Below are 20,028 nucleotides of genomic sequence, written 5' to 3'. Positions count from 1 at the left end.
AATGTACTCTGGAAGCAAAATACTATTACTGCCCCTGGCATTAGTTCAGCCCACACTATAAAATTTAGAGCCTTTGGCCAAAGGCTTGTGGCTCACAAATTGGTCATACTTCTTTCATTCTTTCTTTTGTTGAACCAGGTGAAAACCTGCAATGTGCCAGGCATTATGCTAGATACTAGGATTTAGCATTTGAAACAAATATAGTCTCTGCTTCTCACTCTGGTTACTGTATATTCAGGGGAAGAACTGACAAACTTATTCTTAAAATTACTCTTCTACCTGTGTCAAAACCCTTTCTACTTTGAGGTTTAAGCCTGTACCACTCTCTCACCTTTTATCAATCTTTTTTCCCCACTCCCAAGTCTTGTCATCCTGGGTATTAAATTGTATTAAATAATCAATAGCCTAGCCTTCTAATTCCTTGATAATCTCGACTCCATCAGCCCTCACCTCCATTCCACTTCACCAGCCCCCATGGCTGTATCCTCCACCTCTGAAATATTGGACTATACATGAACAATAACTTTCTCACTTCTTTATTCCCACAATGCCTGGTCTTTGGCCCTAAGCCCTTTATTTCTTTGATCTTTCTGTTTTTTTATAAAGTTCTTAGCCCTGTTCTTATTTCACTTTATTCTGAATCCAGCCTAATCAACATGATCTGGCATTTTAGTCACTTGCTAGCTCCATTGACCTTATGTTCAGGAAAGTCTTAATGTTAATCAATTTAGTTGTTAATGCTACTTTATCTGTATCTCAGCTACTAAGCATTACTGGCAGAAATCACACAAACTTGTAGATTGCTGCTGGGCAATTTAATAGTCCCCAACTCATTCGGACCCTCAGTGTTTACCAGTCATTTTTCAACATGTCCCTAGACAACTCCTTCCATTCTCTACAACTGTTAGAGCCTTTGCTATCAATCCCTCTACTCCTTTTAGCAGACTACCTCTCTTTCTGTTTGAGGCTGTCACATGTGATTCCCTTTGACTTCCTGTTCTAATCCCTACCCCCAATACCATATTAATCTTCATTTTCACCTATCTTCACTTCCTTCTCTCCAGTCTTAGTGGGAGATATGTTCCTCCTTTTTTCCAAGGCTAAGCCCTCTCTTTATGTTTTGGATCCTGTCCCTTTCTGGTTGTTTAGGGTCTTTTCTCTGTCACTTCTTTCTCTTTTTCCAAATTTCTTTCTTTCTTTTTTTTTTTTTGTGAGGGGATCAGCCCTGTGCTAACATCTGCCAATCCTCCCCTTATTTTTTTGCTGAGCAAGACTGGCCCTGGGCTAACATCCATGCCCATCTTCCTCCACTTTATATGGGACGCCGCCACAGCATGGCTTGACAAGCGGTGCATCGGTGCACGCCTGGGATCCGAACCTGCGAACACTGGGCCGCCGGAGCAGAGCGTGCACACTTAACCACTTGTGCCACTGGGCCGGCCCCTCTTTCTTTCTTTTTTTTTTTCCCTGAGGAAGATTTGCCCTGAGCTAACATCCATTGCCAATCCTCTTCTTTTTTTGCTTGAGGAAGCTTAGCCTTGAGCTAACATCTGTTCCCGTCTTCCTCTATTGTGTATGTGGGTCACTCCCACAGCATGGCTGACAAATGGTGTAGCTCCACACCTGGGATCCAAACCCACGGACCCAGGCTGCTGAAGTGGAGCACACCAAAATTAACCACTACGCCATGGGACCAGCCCCTTACTTCTTTCTTTATTTAAATATATTCATGTCTTTGCCATATTTATCAAAACAAATCCTTCACTTGAGGTTTCCCTGTAGCTTCCACCCTCTTTGCCTTTCATAGCTGAATTTCTTGAGAAGCCATGTTTTATTCTTTTTTTCACTTACTATATTTTGACTTAATGACTCTACTATTTCAGTGAAAATCTTGTCCGCTAATTGTCCCCAGTCTCCTAATTGCTGAATCCAATGGTCTTTACTTAATTCATCCTTAACTTGCCTCTCTGTTGCATTGAAGCTATCGACCACAGCATTTTGAAACTCTGTTCCTGTGACTTCGGTGATTCTACTTTACTAATTTTTTATCTTATCTCTTAGTCCCTTGCTTCTCAGACTCTCTCAAAATTACTTATTTAAAAAATTTAAACCTCCTGAGCAGTTAAAATATAATATCTCTGAAATTTTTCAAACTTTCCAAAGATTTGCAAGACTAGTTCAGTGATCACCAATTGTTAACTTCGCCATATTTTCTGTCTACCCCTCCCTCTCTCCATCCTGCCTCTCTATATATAAATGTATGTATATTAAAATTTTTTATTTTTTTGCTGTACAATTTGAAAGTTAGTTGTAGACATCATGGCACTTCGCCCTTAAATTCATTAGTATGTATCTCTTAAGAATAAGGGCATTTTCATACATAACCACAGTATAATTATCAACTTGAGAAATTTAACATTGATATACAATACTGTTTTCTAGTACATTGTCCATTCTCAGACTTCTCCAATTGTGTCAGTAGTATATTTAAGCTATTTTGTTTTGTTTTTAACATCCAGGATTTAATCAAGGATCACACATTGCATTGAGTTGCCCTGTCTCTAGTTTCCTTTACTTGGGAGCCATTTCCCACCCTTTTTTTGTCTGTCTTTTTTTTTTTTTTTAGGTTTTTTTTTTTTTTATTTATTCATTTTTTTCCCCCCAAAGCCCCAGTAGATAGTTGCATGTCATAGGTTCACATCCTTCTAGTTGCTGTACGTGGGACTCGGCCTCGGGTTGGACGGAGAAGTGGTGCCTCGGGGCGCACCCGGGATCCGAACCCAGGCCGCCAGCATCAGAGCGCGTGCACTTAACCACCAAGTCACGGAGCCGGCCCCATGTCTTTCTTGACATTGACGTTTTTTGAAGAGTCCAGGCCAGTTGTTTTGCAGAGTATCTCTCAATTTGGATGTGTTTCATTGTTTCCTCCTGAAAACATGTAAATTTTAAATTTAGGTTAAATACGTTTTGCAGAAGTATTGTGTCCTCAGTGCATGGGCTCAGGAAGCACAGTGTGTCAGTCTGTCCCATTATTTGGCGAGATTGAGTTTGATAACTTGGTTAAGGTGGTGTCTTCCAGACTTTCCATTGTACAGATACCTTTTTCCCTTTGTAATTAATAAGTATCTGTGGAATGATAGATACTATGTGAATATTCTGTCCTAATAATCTTTTACCCAATAGTTTTATCATCCATTCTTTCTTATACAAATCAAATATTACTATGGTGATTATAAAATGGAGACTTTTCTATTTTTATCATCTTTTTTCTATATTAGTTGTCATTCTTCTGTAAAGAAGAGCTTTTCATACTTATTTTTTTTAATTTAATTTCTTAAAAGTCACTATGGACTTTTTTTTCAATGTGTTATTCATTTCTTTCTTGATTCATTTTGGTCCTCAAATTGTCCCAAATTTTGCTAGAGAGAGCTCTAGTGAGATGGCTTCTATGTCCTTTTAGCATATTCCTGTCAGTTTTTGAGTAATTCCTTACTTTCTGGTACAGTAGAGTGCTCCAGGTTTACCTTGCACTTTCCTTGACCCTGGCCTAGAACCATCCATTTCTCCAGGGAACGCTGGTTTCTTTGGGTAGAGAAACCAAGATCTGGGTGCCAGCTACTAAACTGTCCTCTTTCAGTGGACAGAGCTAGGAAGTTTTTCTTTTAAATCATGGCTTCATACTGATACCCCTAATTCCAGTCTAATTCCATAGGGTTCTTCTTCCCTCAGTCCATATTTGCATCTTTGTTTTTCCACAGTGGGAAGCCAGGTAACATCATCAACAAATTTACTCATTTGCTCAGTTGTACAATCTATATGTAATAGTTTGAGGATAATACCAATACTACTAGCAGCTACAAACCTACTGAGTGTGGTTTAAGATTTCTTTGCAATTTTTGTTATGCTTACATATATGCCACTAAGAATGTGCAGTATCAAGTTATTTAAATATCTTTTTTCTCCTTCTGTGGTAAAATTATCAATGTAATATTCAATTACATTTCTGTTTTTCTGTTGTATTCAATTTGATTTTCCTCCCCATTCTTGTTGATTTAATTTTATTTTTGGAATGTATAAAATATTAACATGGTTCAGAATTCAAAATCTCCATTTTATAGTCACAATAATAATATTTAGGTAAGGAAAAAAATGAATGATAAAGCCATTGAGGTTTTATTCAGAAAGATAGACTCAAAAGTCCCATTCCCTCTCCCACCTCTCCACTGTTCTTAGCTTTTGGTTTATCCTAGTTGTGTTCATTATTGCATATATAAGCAGATATGTATATATTCTTACTTCCCCTTTATTACACAAAAAGTAGCATACTCTGTATACTGCTGTGCCATATACTCTCTTTTGTGTCTTGCTTTCATAGAGATGTTCCTCATTCTTTTTATAGCTTTTTTACACATTGCATAGACAGGCCATAGGTTTTCAGCCAGTATCCTATGCATGGGCATTTAGGTTGTTTCTGATGTTTCACTTTTATAAATAATATTGCAACTAATAACCTTGTGTATATGCTTTTTCATGTTACTGGAGGTGTACCAGAACTTAGTCCTAGAACTTAGATTTAACATGTCTAAAACAATGCATCATTTTCCCAAACTTTTTTCTTTGCTTCCATTCCCTGTTATTGAATGACATCATTATCTTCCCTATTACTTAAGCAGAAACTGTGGTATCATCATTTCTTCTCTTATTAGCAAGTGCTAATAATGGACCTTTTCCCTTTCTTTTTTTCTTTCCACCTTCATTTTCTTAGTTACACGTCTTACTTCTTGCTTAGTTTACTGTACTAGCCTCCTAACTGGTCTCATTTCATCCCTAAAACTCTGCACTGCCACTAGAACTGTCTTTCTTAAAGCCAAGAGTTACTCATTTCCCTTACCTCAACATTTCTTCTCGGCCCCTAAGATAAGATTTAAACACCTTTGCCTAGATGCACAGGCCTTCCATTTCCTGGTCTCCACCTACATCACCAGCCTCATCTCTAACCACTCCTAACCATACTGAACTACTTAGGGAGTCTCTAGACATGTCCTCTTCTGTCAAGCCTTTTTTGCACTGGAATGCCTTTTTTTACCCTCCATATTTCATCTTAATAACTTTTCATGATACAGCTTCGGTATCACCACCTCCAGGAAGACTTCTTGCCAGGTCAGATGCAGTTCCCCTGTTCACCCATATAGCACCTTGTGCTTACCTTCATTGACTTATCTCTTCCCTGAGACTTTGGCCTCCTATGGGCTAGAGACTCCTGTTAGTTCTGCTTTCTTGTTACAGAGCCTGGAGCATAACAGACATTCAGCAGTTAATAATGTATGAATAAATTTGATCTGTTTACATTAAAAAAAATCTTTACGTTTTTATTCACATGTTCACTGCAAAAAATCCAGACAATGCAGACGTATATGAGAAGTGAATGTCTTCCATTACCCCATCTCAAACTCGCTTGGGAACTATGATTAATAGTTTAATATTGGCAAGAAAAGCACAAAATAGATTTTCCAGTTAACTGTAGAATAAAAATGTCTACTATTTTGTTCTTATAGATCATCTCTTTTTCCTTTAGGCAATGATAGTAAGAAATGCTAAAGATACAGCTCATACAAAAGCAGAACGGAATATTCTGGAGGAAGTAAAGCATCCCTTCATTGTGGATTTAATTTATGCCTTTCAGACTGGTGGAAAACTCTACCTCATCCTTGAGTATCTCAGCGGTCAGTACACACAGTTGGGTGAATTTATTTGCATTTGCTCCAGAAACTGGGTCAAAACATTATTTTCTAATGGAAAAATGCTTTTTCCCAATGTGATCAAATAGTTCTTAAAATTGATAAATACATTGACATAAGGAATTCAGATGTGACCAAATGTTTTTTTTTGCAGACAAACATGAAGGAAACTTTAAAGGTTAAGTTTTTTTCCCCCATCTGTAAAATTTTCCCTTAATCCCTTTATAATCAATTACTTAGTAAAATAATGAACACCTTATTGCTACAGAGCCATCAAATTGACTGCACTTGGGTAAGATACTATAAATAAACCATTAAAGTATTTCTTTCTAAAATGAAAAGGAAAACTTACTGAGAGTATTGTTTATTTTCGGAATTGCATCTTTAAACAGAAGAGTAAAATGTAGCCTTATTGGTAGATTATGTAGTTTACATTGCAAATCATACTCTCTAGGGTTTACCACCTCTTAGGAACTTGTTGCTCCCCATCTCATTTCTAGATCACAGGTATCTATTTCCAGCGAACACACTTGAGTTTTCTGAAAAACAGTTTTACAATAGCCTGTAACATGGAACAGAACGCTGCAGAATTTTGTAACTTTTTTGTGACCGTTGCTATTTTTTTCTTGTAACTTTATTTTGACATAATTTCAGATTTACACAAAAAAGTTGCAAGGATAGTTCAAAGAATTCCCACATACCCTTCACCTAAATCCCCTGTTATCATTTTACCATAAATGTTTTATTTCTTCCTTCTCTTTCTTTCCCTCTCTATGTATATGTGTATATATGTATCTGTGTATATATGTGTATATACAGACATGTATACATATATATGTAATTTTTTTCTGAACTGTTTTATAAAAGTGTTGCAGACATTTCTCTTTACCTCTCAATATTTCAGTGTATATTTTCTAAAATCACTGACAGCATCTTACATAACTCTACTAAAATTATCAAAAATAGGAAGTTAACATTGAAACAATAATATCTCTCCTTAGTTTCCTTTAATCTGGAACAGTTCCTCAGTCTTTCTTTGTCTTTCATGACCTTGACATTTTTGGAGAGTACAGACCAGTTATTTGTAGAATGTTAATTTGGGCTTATCTGATATTTCCTCAGGATTAGATTCAGGTTATGCGTTTTTGGGAGGACCATCGGAGTGACATTGTGTCCTTCTCTGTGTGTTGGATCAGGAGGTACAGGATAGTTATATCTTTATCTCATTACTGTCGGTGTTAACTTTGATCACAAGTATAAGGTGCTGTCTGCCAGTTTTTTCCCTGCTGAAGTTTTCCGTTTATAAGTATCTTGAGGAGATATTTAAATAATCTCAAAGTATCTCGTGTCATCAAACTTTCACATACAGTTTTAGTATCCATTGATTCTTGCCTGAGACAATTATGATGGTTGCCAAGTGATTTTTCTTATTCCATCATGCCTCTTTCATTTATTATTTGGCATTCTACGGTAATGAAGAACTTTTTCTTTTCCCCCATTTTAAAATGTATTTATCTATTCATTGATCTACATTATTGTAGACTCATGGATTCTAAGATTATTCAGTGGGATATAACTTTATTATCATTATTTATTTTGATACTCAAATCATGCCATGCATCTTCTAAGACCGTTGCCAGCTTCATCCAGTTTAAGAGTTCTGAAAATATGGAAAATATGGGCCGGCCCCGTGGCTTAGTGGTTAAGTGCGCGCGCTCCGCTGCTGGCGGCCCGGGTTTGGATCCCAGGCGCGCACCGATGCAGCGCTTCTCCAGCCATGCTGAGGCCGCGTCCCATATACAGCAACTAGAAGGATGTGCAGCTAGAATACAACTATCTACTGGGGCTTTGGGGGAAAAAATAAATAAATAAATAAAATTATGAAAACATGGAATATGGACATTCGCTAATTTGCAAGGGTGGTTTAATTATATACTAACATTTTTCTACTTATGGGTAAAATGTTAGAGAAGCTTAATCAAAAATTTTTTTCACTTCAGGTCTGGAATCTATAAATATTTGAAGTTGAGAGATGTAAAACCTGGAATTCCAAAACTCATATATTTTACATAAGAATAAGAGCACTACTACAAATAGAATCCTGAGGACTTAGTTTTAAACCTATAATTTTTAGGATCTGTTTTTTATTTTTAAGGGGCTGATGTCTTTTAATTATGGTTATAGGAAGGCACAAACCCGCATTAGAAATGGGTTACAAATAAAGATTGTTTTATTTCTAATGTCTTTTTCTTTTCTTTACAGGAGGGGAATTATTTATGCAGTTAGAAAGAGAGGGAATATTTATGGAAGACACAGCCTGGTAAGTGAAATTTTTGTGTTTGCATGGATTCAGGTAATAATTTACATAATTAAAAGCAAAGCCCTATTCCCATTGTGGGCAGCCAAATGATTCAATAAATTATTCTGGAGCCAGTCAGTCACTCAGGACTTCAAGGGGGAGAAGCAGCTTTGGGACTGGGCAGTTATTGGAGGTCACATCATTCCTTTGCCCCCAGGCCTTGGGTGGAACGCTGTTCACGCCAGTTCCTAACAGAACCATTCTCATTGGGGCTTTCTTTCCTTGAATTGGTAAGCTGTCTGCCTTGGCTATGGGTGAGTGTGGTTTTCCACTGAAACTTTATGTGTGGAACAATGGAAAGTATCAGAAATCATCTCCTCTTTTTTTTAGACTTTCCAGTTCCCAAGGTGCTGTCGTAGGGAGGTGATAAACCTGCACACATCATCTGTGGATTGATTCTATGGCCAGGATGGGATCTACCCTCCTATTTCTTAAGATGGCATCTACTTCAAATTAAAAATATACACATCCTTTTGTGAGATGACAGTATTGGGTAACAATAAATCAGTTTATCTGACACATTAATTGAATAGAAAACACTTAAATGTTTTTTCTACCTTAATTACCAAACTGCATTCCATTGTTTAATTTCAGGCCTTTTCTAACACAGAAGCTGCATTTAAGAGCCTTAGGGATGAAGTGCCCTTTTTTGGAGGAGGCTCTCTGAGCTGTGTTGGAGGCTGTGTTTGTGGTGGTGCTGGCTGTGAAACTGCCTCAGTCCTCTAGGACACACCCTCTCCATCCTGGAGTAATCCCTGCAGGATTGCAACATTGTTATGCAGCCAGTATTGCAGTGCCTTGTGCTTTTCGAATCCAGACAGGGTTGACTCAGCCCTTTATTCTTTTGAGGTAGATAAATTTGAGTGTCACACAGTTTATAGTTGTGGGCTGGCTGGCAAGAGGGAGGGCAGATACTGTGGGCATGAGCTGTATATAAATATGCAACTATATTAAGTAAGGGATAGTGGGTTTCTAAGGGTCAGGTTATAAGGTAGCTTTTGAAACTAACACTGTTGATTTTTGAGAATGACAAAGTTCCTATTTCCTATGGGATTTTAAAATTGGGAGTGGGTGGGAGAAATTTGCTTTGATCTGAATGACTATTGGCCCACGTCCTACACGACAGAACAAAACATGACCAGTGACAGTTTGGCATATTCTGGACTTCTTTGCAATTTTAGCAATATGTTCTAATGATGAAATAAAACATTATATAGTTTCACTAAATAAGTGAAAGAAATGTCTCCATGCCTTTTGGCAGCATCCTGTGCCATCTCTTTCCCCCATAGCCTCCCCACTCCCATGAATTTGGTCTTTGGTGCATGTCTGTTTCTTTCAAGGAATTTTGCTCCATACATAAACTGCTTTGAGTAGATTACTCTTTAATTTTATTAAATCACTTTTGTTTCCAGCTTTTACTTGGCAGAAATCTCCATGGCTTTGGGGCATTTACATCAAAAGGGGATCATCTACAGAGACCTGAAGCCGGAGAATATCATGCTTAATCACCAAGGTGGAGATAAACTGTAAACAATTCTATAGTAAATAATCATCTTAAAATCCTCCCACACAGGTCATGGTCATTTTCAAAAACCCATATTCATGTGTTTATTATTATACATTTCTCCCTCAGAATTTATGGCATCATGATACTTGCTGAGATTTAAGTATTTAGGTACTTATGGTTGATGAGATTAGAGGGAGTTGAGGATAACTGGCCACTCAACTGCCTTTTTTGGTTTAATCATTACTCTTCATAGCTTGTCATTCTTTTGAAATCCTTACATAAAACGTGGTGAGCCAAAAGCCAGTCCAAACACTAATTTCACTAAAGTGAATCTTAAGTTTATAAACTAAATTTTCTTTAATGATGAAAATACATAAATATTAGAAGCAGTACTTTTTATGATAAATTTTATTAATGCTGTAAAAAAGGAAAGGATTAGAATTGAACGAAAATATTTGATGTAGCCTTGGAAATAAAATATTTAGTAGGCATCAGTTTATTCTTGCTGTTTGTTTGTGACAAACATAAAAATCAGACGGATATTCTATACAGCTATAGGTACAGCAAAGTGAGCCTTGATTACAACTGCATGCTACTACAAACAGTTCAATTTTTGTGAGAGTAATCTGGGCTGAGTAGATTTGGCAGTTCATTCACACCCCAAAGCAGCAACCAGCCAACTAGGTATCTGGGGGGCTGGTAGCAGCTGCTGATCCTTAGATGTCTACAAAATGATGCATGACATAGTTAATGGTTTTAAATTCTTAGACAGAAAATGGTATATGGACAACTGATGCCAGTATAAATGTTTCAAATTGTGCTTTTTTTTTTCTTTTTATTTTTTTAGGAGAAATGCTATACTTAACCAAGTACATCATGGGAATCTATGTATCTCCTTTCCTCCCAGTTCTGCCGCCTTCCCCCAAACCTGGATTCTGATTCTGAATTCTAAAGCATAAGATAGAATAGGGAAGTGACTAGTTAACTTCTTTGATCCATAAGCTTGAGTGTGTCAGGTGGTTCTGTGAAAATAAAGATCATATTTCTTCTTTGTCAGAGTACACATTTACATTGGAATCAATAGGCCATTGCCTTTTCTTTTTTCTGAAATAAACCTGGAATAGTAGGATTCCTGGAGTTGTTGAACCCCTGGATATCTAATGACAGTTCAGTAAAGCTAAACGTGAACTGAAATGTTCTTTTGTGTTATGTGGTGTTTTTTTCACTTTCTGGATCAGAGATGATGGTCCCATGCCATGTAGCAATTTCATTTCTTTTTCCAAACTGGTAGCAATCGACAGAATAAGCTAACTTGTTATAGTGACTTTCTGAGACTATTTTAAGAACTGTCAAGCCACAGTTCACTGTGATAAAAGCTATATATTTGAAGTACAGAGTCACACCTTTGGTTAAAAGGTGCAGAATATCTTTATTAGGGTCTGTGTACTTAAACCAGACTTCATGAAGTTTTCCCAGGACTGACTTTCTCAGGATGGTAGAGGATTCTAAGTATAGGTAAAGCTAGAGTCTTAGACAAGCTGTTTCACTTTTCCCCTCATCTTTATTTTCCTTGTACTAGATATATCATTGGCAAAAGATGACTCTGCTCTAGCCTTAAAAGAGTTACCATTCCATTTTATGGGTGGCATCTCACTAGTTCTTGATATCTTCAAAAAAAATTTAAGGCAGAAAAAGTTAAATGGAAGGATAGATTATTGTCTTGTATGATATGTTCAAACACTGCATGTACTTAGAATTCTCAGAATAACCATGCTATAATCTTTCATTGTAGGTCATGTGAAATTAACAGACTTTGGACTATGCAAAGAATCTATTCATGATGGAACAGTCACACACACATTTTGTGGAACAATAGAATACATGTGAGCTGCATGTTGAAAGATATATAACTGGTTTGGGGGGAATAGCTAACTTTTACCTGGTTTAAGTAATAGTGTGCTAAATTTATTCTGTAGCATCATTTGGCTCTGTATATTGTTTTTAAAATTCTAATTCAGGTGATATGCAAATAGGTGAATTTTTTAGGCATATTATTTTTCTCATTGTAGGGCCCCTGAAATTTTGATGAGAAGTGGCCACAATCGTGCTGTGGATTGGTGGAGTTTGGGAGCATTAATGTATGACATGCTGACTGGAGCAGTAGGTGCACAGTTAAAAGCTGCATGTATTATGGTCTGTGCTGAGTAGTTATTAAATCACTATAGCAAGAGACCTTTCCTGTGCTTTTTGAAAATGTTACCAATGGAGTTATTTTGAAAAATTTAACACTAATAATGCTTTATAGTAGTAGTATAGGCCCCCAATACTTTTAAAAACATTTTCATTTAAATGATCTATTTCATGGCAGTCCTGTGAAACAATTGTAAAATAGATACTGCCTTTATTTTATAAATGGAGAAAGTGAAGCATAGAATCACATGGCTCACTCATTATCACACAATTAATGCTGGAAACCCAGTTCTTTCCAGGACATTGCTATTTCTTCTGTCCCACTGCAGAGAACCTAGAGGTCTTGAGCAGTGAGCCCATATCACAGCATACATTTCTGATCTCTATGCATAACTGACTAATTCAGAAAATGGAAATTCTGTTATTTAAAATTTGATTATTTTATGTGCTAATTTTTCTCACTCTCTTCTACTCTTAGCCCCCGTTCACTGGGGAGAATAGAAAGAAAACAATTGACAAAATCCTCAAATGTAAACTCAATTTGCCTCCCTACCTCACACAAGAAGCCAGAGATCTGCTTAAAAAGGTAGGGTTCTTAAATAGGCACTCGAACTGTAAGCCTCAACTTACTAGGATTTAAATAGATAGAATTGAACATACATTTTGAATAAAGAATCTTATACAGATATTGAACAAAAAAGCCTACAATTTTTGCAGGCGAAGTATAAATTTGTTTATAGATTTTTTTTTTTTAAAGATTTTATTTATTTATTTTTTCCCCCCAAAGCCACAGTAGATAGTTGTATGTCATAGTTGCACATCCTTCTTAGTTGCTGTATGTGGGACGCGGCCTCAGCATGGCCGGAGAAGCGGTGTGTCAGTGTGCGCCCGGGGTTCCGAACCCGGGCCGCCAGCAGCGGAGCGCGCACACTTAACCGCTAAGCCACGGGGCCGGCCCTGTTTATAGATTTTTTTCTTTTTATTCCCAAACCATATTTAGTAGTAATTAATAAATCATATTTTCTCAAGGCAAAATAGACAAAATTCTATAAAGAAAAAATAATCAATTTGACTAAGTAATATTCATCAATGTTTTTTTCCTCCCTAAAGCTGCTGAAAAGAAATGCTGCTTCTCGTCTTGGAGCTGGTCCTGGGGACGCTGGAGAAGTTCAAGTAGGGATTGGCACGTTTGGTGGTTTGAGGGGAAGATAATGCTAATTTTATGTATTTGCGAATATTGTATGTCGTTGCTTTTATTTTTTATTTATTTATTTATTTATTTTTTTTGTGAGGAGATCAGCCCTGTGCTAACATCTCCCAATCCTCCTCTTTTTTTTTTGCTGAGGAAGACTGGCCCTGGGCTAACATCCGTGCCCATCTTCCTCCACTTTATACGGGACGCCGCCACAGCATGGCTTGCCCAGCAGTGCGTTGGTGCGCGCCCGGGATCCGAACCGGCGAACCCCGGGCCACCGCAGCAGAGCGCACACACTTAACCACTTGCACCACCGGGCCGGCCCCTGTCGTTGCTTTTAAGTATAGCTTATTTTGTGATTGGTAACTTCAATTAGGCAGTTAATTTATCAGTCCAGTGAAGTCTTTTCTTCTGCTCTTTTTTCCTAGGCTCATCCGTTCTTCAGACATATTAACTGGGAAGAACTGCTGGCTCGGAAGGTGGAGCCCCCCTTTAAACCTCTGTTGGTATGTATTCATGAAAGCCTATAATTTGAGGGACCTGGTACTTTTTTAGAATCAGAAAATCTCAGAGCGGTCAGAAACATTATATTTATTAACAGTTCAAAAAGCTTTGGTCTATCCTCTCTTCTCTTTAGAATCTTTATTCTGTACAGTCTTTTCAAGAACTACTGCCAGCAGCAACTGATGACTACATTAAATATTTTTAAGTTGGTTGCCCAAGACAATTAAATATTTCAAGTAGTTGGGACTTGTGTTTTCTTTTGCTTAATTCAACCCTATTTTAAATTTGATTTTCCTGGAAATTTTTTTCTTCAAAATATAGAATATAGGTGTATTAGTTTGCTAGGGGTGCTGTAACAAAGTGCCACAAACTAGTGGCTTAAACAACAGAAATTTATTGTGTCATAGTTCTGGAGGGTAGAATTCTGAGATCAAGATGTTGGCAGGGTTGGTTCCTTGTGAAGGCTGTGAGAAAGACTGTTCCATGCCTCTCTCTTAGCTTCTGGTGGTTTGCTGGCAATCTTTGGGGTTCCTTGGCTTTACAGGCACATCACCCGATCTCTGCCTTCATATACACATGGCATTCTCCTTGTGTGCAGGTCTGTGTCCAAATTTTCCCTTTTTATAAGGACACCAGTCATATTGGGTTAAGATCCCTCCCTACTCCAGTATGACCTCATCTTAAATAATTACATCTGCAATGACCCTCATTCCAAATAAGGTCACGTTCTGAGGTACTGCGGATTAAACGTATGAATGTTAGGGGAACACAACTCAAACCATGACAATATGTTTATGAGTAAATGAGTTAGTGTGTTAGTTCTTTTCTTTCTGCTATCTCAGAATTTGAGAAAATATAGTGTCTTTTTCTATTTCTTGAGATGAAGGTGGAGAAGGAGGAGGATAATGATGATGATTATTTGGTCCTGGAGCACAAGGTGACTTGCTTTAAAATTTCGCCATATATAATTGTAAGGATAATTAGCCCTCATGTACCAACTACCCAGCTTCAAAAATTATCAAGTCATGCACTGCTTGTCAGGCCACACTGTGGCGGCGTCCCATATAAAGTGGAGGAAGATGGGCACGGATGTTAGCCCAGGGCCAGTCTTCCTCAGCAAAAGAGGAAGATTGACATGGATGTTAGCTCAGGGCTGATCTTCCTCACACACACAAAAAAATTATCAAGTCATCTTGTTTAAACATAAACAGAACCACTAAAAAGCTATCATCACAACTAAAAAGCTGACAGTTTCCCCAGTTGTTTCTTTTTTTTCCTGCTGGTTTGTTTCAATAAGGATTCAGTCAAGGTCTGTACAGTTTGGTTACTATGTCTCTTAGGTCTCTTTCCATCTATAGGTGTCCCCTCTCAATTCCTCCCCTGGGGACTTATTGAAGAAACTGGACCATTTGTCCTGTGGAGTTCCTCACATTTTGATTTTGCTGATTTTAACACCATGGTGTCATTGACCATGTTCATCTCTTCCCTATATTTCCAAAAACTGGTAGTTAGATTTAGATACTTGATCTGATTCAGATTAAACTTTTGATGTTGTATATTTTGATCAGGAGATATAATGTGTATTTGTGTTTCTTTTAGTGATGTTAGTGGTCATTGATCATTGCCTACATCAGTGGTTCTCAGGCAGGGTCAATTTGGCAATGTCTGATACAAGTTGTCACAGCTTGGGGAGGGGTGCTACTGATACATAGGAGTGGGTAGAGGCCAGAGATGCTGCTAAACATGCTATAATACATAAGACAGCCCCCTACAAAAAGAATTATCAGGCCCAAAATGTCAATAGTGCTGACATTGAGAAACTCTGGGCTAGTTCCAGGATTTCATTAGGGGTTTGCAAAATCATCTTATTCTAATACTGTTATTCATTCTTCATTTATTACCCAGAATTCTCCCATAAAGAGAAACTCTTACATTAGTTTTTTGGTTACCTGAGGTACAGGTCATACAGGAAAGGCAGGATAAATGTTTGTTTCTTTCCCAATTTTCAAAATAATGAATTAGTTCCCTAGCATCTTCCAAAATTGACCACTGAATTGTGTGATCTTTTAGCATATTTATGTTTCAGTCCATTGCAGTTATTTTTATTGATGTTCAGTTTTTCCCATCTTTGGACACTGGGTGCTTCTTCATGTTGGTTCCTGAGTTCTTTTGACATGACCACATGGTCTGATGTTGTTCCGGAGAGAAGGAATTAAACAGATCTGGTGGTTAGATTTAGGTGATAATATTCTTTCACAAGAAAATACACTCATGCAGAATAGAATAATAGAATATTATTTTTGCTCCTTGAGAAATCTGAAGGAATGAAATAAGCTATGGGAAGAAACTTCAACTAGAGCATCTTACAAATGTCTTTTGTGTTTAAACTCTGCTTCAATAGTTTTTCAGGTTTATTACAAACCTCCATTGGCCAGCTGAGCAAATTATCTCTAAAAAGGGATATAGCCAGTGGACTAGGCACACTGAAGCTTTGTGACAGGGAAAGATTGATATTCAGATTTTTAATAGGAATGATAACTGTACTAAAATCTATTTTATTATATGTTTAAAATTTGAGGATGTAATTTGACATTTGATACTTTCCACCTGTATTCATTCTTCAGTCTGTGCCCGCTAAGACAATTCTGGTATTACAGTCAAACCCTGTGGAAAAAACGCTTATCCAGAGCTTTCTCTAATGTATGTAATGTGTTTGATTGATATGTATAATATAGACTATTCATCATTTTCTAATCATTTTGTTTTTTATAAAGCAATCCGAAGAGGATGTGAGTCAGTTTGATTCAAAGTTTACACGTCAGACACCTGTTGACAGCCCAGATGACTCAACTCTCAGTGAAAGTGCCAACCAGGTCTTTCTGGTAAGTGAAAGAATTTCCATGTAGCCATGGGAAATTCAGGTATGAGGATGGGCCCTTTTCATTAAGAAAAGCCATTTTCAATAAGAAAATTCAATTTGTTTTCTTTACAGTCCATGTTAGATAGTCTGGGGTGCTATTTTTTTTTTTAAGTTATCCCTTTATAACTTATTGATAAGTTAGAAAATTGATTCCCATGATCTGACATTCCATTTTAGCAATTAGAGTAGGAATGTATGATTAATTTTTTGGATGGGCCACTGACTTAAAATGATGGTTGGCATAGCATCTCAACCGAAAGCCACACAGCCAGAGCAGTAGGAGAAGAGCCATTTTAACTATTCCTGAAACAGCTACAGATTTTTGGTACTCTTAAGTCTGTAGGGGATTTTTAACCTGTTAATTGTAAATATTTGGCATCAAAATATATTGGTTCATATGTGATAGTAAATAAATTAGTCCTTGTAGAAGTATCTGTATTGATTTATACCTTGTCTCCTCAGATAGAAAAGCAAAGCTTTGAGATTTTGATCAACAAGATGATAGATTTATATCTGATGACCATCGTTGCATATTATTTTGCCTAAGTATCATATATGCTTATGTTTATTTTATTACTATACTTATGTCAGGTGAACATCTGCTTCATTTTGTAACCTTTGTTTTCTTTGTCATTATCCTTTGTCACTTCTTTTTGGACTACTTCTAGGGAGAATGGAATATGGGGAAAGTAATTATTTGGAAGTTTTTTTCTCCCCCCATTTGTTTCTGAGTTCACTGGATTTGTCATTAACTTAATTCTCAAACTACCTTTTTTTTTTTTTTTTGTAAGGAAGATTAGCTCAGGACTAATCTGTTAAGATCTGTTGCCAATCCTCCTCTTTTTGCTGAGGAAGATTGGCCCTGAGCTAACATCTGTGCCCATCTTCCTCTATTGTATATGTGAGATGCCTGCCACAGCATGGCTTGATAAGCAGTGCATAGGTCCATGCCTGGGATCCAAACCTGTGAACCCTGGGCTGTGAAGCGGAGCATGTGAACTTAACCACTACGCCACCGGGCCGGCCCCTCAAACTTTTTTTTTTATACTGCTCACAGTATAATACACAGTAGTGTTGTATCTTTTGGAGTGGGGAGGGTTAAGTTCTAAAGTTAGCATAGAATGCAAAAATTGTGTATGGTCAAAATTACTCTTAAATCATCGTAGTACAGTGTAGTTTTGAGTAAACACTGAATAGTAATACTATTAATGTATGATTATATCATGATATAATAGAGCATATGTACAAAATATAATTTTACAGTATTTTTAATTACATAAGAGATGAAAGATGAATGCATGTTGTTAAGTTTATGTCTACATGATGCAAAGTCAGTGTATCCCCCATAGTAAAATCTCTCATGTTCAGTTAGGGAAGTATGCATGATTCATTTTAATTCTGGCATTGCTTTCTTTTTTTCTCTGTGATGTAGAATTTTGTTTTCTACCAATGTGGAATTTATACTTTTGATTTAACATAGAGACCTTTTCTTCAGTTGGGTATTAGAGAGTTTCAACTAGTTTGACAATTTTTTCCCCATAAAAAACAGTCTGGAAACATGTTACCTATCTACAAAGAAATCCCAACTTGTGGTGGCAAAAGTTACATAGTTAAGCTTTCATTGCCAGTTCAAGTATTGTTAACTTTTCTTAATATTGTTAACTTTTCATAATTCATAGCCAATTAAATTGGCTAACTAATGAACACAAGAACAATTAATTGGTTAGGTTGTAGCCAGAATTCTATACATAAAGTGGATCTCCTTAAAAATTAATAAAATATTGTAACATCCCACTTAGCTGGAGATTGTGGTTGTAGCAACTTCTGTTCAATAAATATTTAAATTCCTATCACAGAATTTAGGAAATTAAAAGATGATTAAGGCACAGCCTGGTCCTCTTGGAACTTAGAACTTTAGCCCATGAGAACATGTCGGGAAATGGCCTCTGAAGTCCACATGTAGCTGTCACAAAGCATATTCTCTATAGAATTGCACCTCACTCTTTAGGACTTCACCCAGAGCCTTATTGAGTCTTTTTACTGTAATTCATAATGCCTACTCATAGGTGACTAGAATAATAAAGAGAAGGGAAGATAAGTGGAGGACTGATTTTTAAAGGGATGAACATTAACAGCAAGAGAAATGACAGCTGGTAGCCTAAGAGCAAGATCCAAGAAAAAGCTAAAGCTAACAAAACTGCATTATTGCCTATTACAATTGAGGATTTTCACAATGCTGACCCTTATTCATCAAGAAAATACCAAATTTATCCAATCATTGGTGTAAAACCAGAAAGATCACATATGCCAAGTTAGAGAATTCTATTTTTACTTTGGCCTAATCATGAGAAACTTTTGAGGGGATGATAATCTTAGTTGCTTATATGCATGTGGCTAGAAACACTAAAATTTTCTTTGCATTTATCTTCGTATTTAACATTTTAATGTGGGGCCTACATTTTCCGGTTTTTTTCTATTCCTTTCAATAGAGTGGAATTTTGTTTGCCAGCATATGGGGCTCAATAGAATTCTGCTTTCTTGAGGTTTGTGCCCCAAGAAATGGCTGGAAAGAAGTTAACAGATGTGTAATGAGATTGAGGAGATGGGAGAGCATACAGACTGGTGATTTTAGGTGTGCATTGTTGTGTTGGGGTGTCAGAGAATGAACAAACCACATTTGCTTGATGTATGACAAAATGCCATTCTGTAGTCCATTCTTACTATCTTCCAGGGTTTTACATATGTGGCTCCATCTGTACTTGAAAGCGTGAAAGAAAAGTTTTCCTTTGAACCAAAAATCCGATCACCTCGAAGATTTATTGGCAGCCCACGAACACCTGTCAGGTATTCAGATTTTGTTTTTCTTTTTTTTTTTTAAACCTAGAAGAGCATTGCTTAAGATTTATGCCAAGTTATATAAATGCAAGATCTGTCATATTCTCTTTGGTTGACATAAGCACAGCATCTACACCTTCTTATATTGCAAGTGACTTGTCTGTGAGTAATCTATGATAATATGCTGTGTAGTTTATCTTCCGTCCTGAAAGTAAGCTGCTGCACTGGCAAATGTCCTCTTTACCCATTCTTTCAACATTTTTATTGTGTACCAGGGGCTGTGCTGCATGCTGAGGTTGCATGATTAACACAGGAATTGTCCTTGTCCTGATGAACCTTATAATTTAGTGAGAGAGAGTCACAATAAACAAAGAAGGAAATACAAAAAATGTAATTCCAGGGCCTGGCCCGGTGGCCTAGCAGTTAAGCATGCGTGCTCCGCTGTGGCAGCCCAGGGTTCAGAGCCCGGGCGTGCACCAACGCGTTGCTTGTCAAGCCATGCTGTGGCAGAGTCCCATATATAGTAGAGAAAGATGGACACGGATGTTAGCCCAGGGCCAGTCTTCCTCAGCAAAAAGAGGAGGATTGGCAATGGATATTAGCTCAGGGCTGATCTTCCTCACTAAAAAAATATAAAGAAAAGCCTGGAATATTAAAAAAAAAAAAAAAAATGTAATTCCAAGTAGTATCAAGTGTTATAGTAAAAAAAAAAAGAGTGTTGTGGTAGAGAGCAAAGTATAAAAAGGGTACTCCTATTGATGGTGGTCAGAGAAAGGCCTC

General features: G+C 37.1%; 1 protein-coding gene across 7 annotated transcripts in view; it reads left to right on the top strand.

Annotated features, from left to right (window-relative positions):
• RPS6KB1 (ribosomal protein S6 kinase B1) overlaps positions 1–20,028 on the top strand; it is a 53,135-nt gene that overhangs the window by 16,554 nt on the left and 16,553 nt on the right. For 5 of the 7 annotated variants that reach the window (XM_058560500.1, XM_058560501.1, XM_058560496.1 and 2 more), the window contains exons 5-14: positions 5,576–5,723; positions 8,001–8,058; positions 9,510–9,610; positions 11,397–11,487; positions 11,674–11,797; positions 12,273–12,380; positions 12,905–12,967; positions 13,418–13,495; positions 16,268–16,375; positions 19,145–19,257. In XM_058560500.1, coding sequence (XP_058416483.1) covers positions 5,576–5,723; positions 8,001–8,058; positions 9,510–9,610; positions 11,397–11,487; positions 11,674–11,797; positions 12,273–12,380; positions 12,905–12,967; positions 13,418–13,495; positions 16,268–16,375; positions 19,145–19,257 — 992 coding nt within the window. Of the gene's footprint in view, positions 1–5,575; positions 5,724–8,000; positions 8,059–8,691; positions 8,930–9,509; positions 9,611–11,396; positions 11,488–11,673; positions 11,798–12,272; positions 12,381–12,904; positions 12,968–13,417; positions 13,496–16,267; positions 16,376–19,144; positions 19,258–20,028 lie in introns of those variants that run through there. The other 2 variants (XM_058560497.1, XM_058560503.1) reach the window with 2 other exon arrangements.

The sequence above is a fragment of the Diceros bicornis genome, chromosome 18, assembly GCF_020826845.1.
Source record: "Diceros bicornis minor isolate mBicDic1 chromosome 18, mDicBic1.mat.cur, whole genome shotgun sequence".
In the NCBI taxonomy this organism is placed as follows: Eukaryota; Metazoa; Chordata; class Mammalia; order Perissodactyla; family Rhinocerotidae; genus Diceros; species Diceros bicornis.
This window is presented reverse-complemented; position numbering and strand designations above follow the sequence as displayed.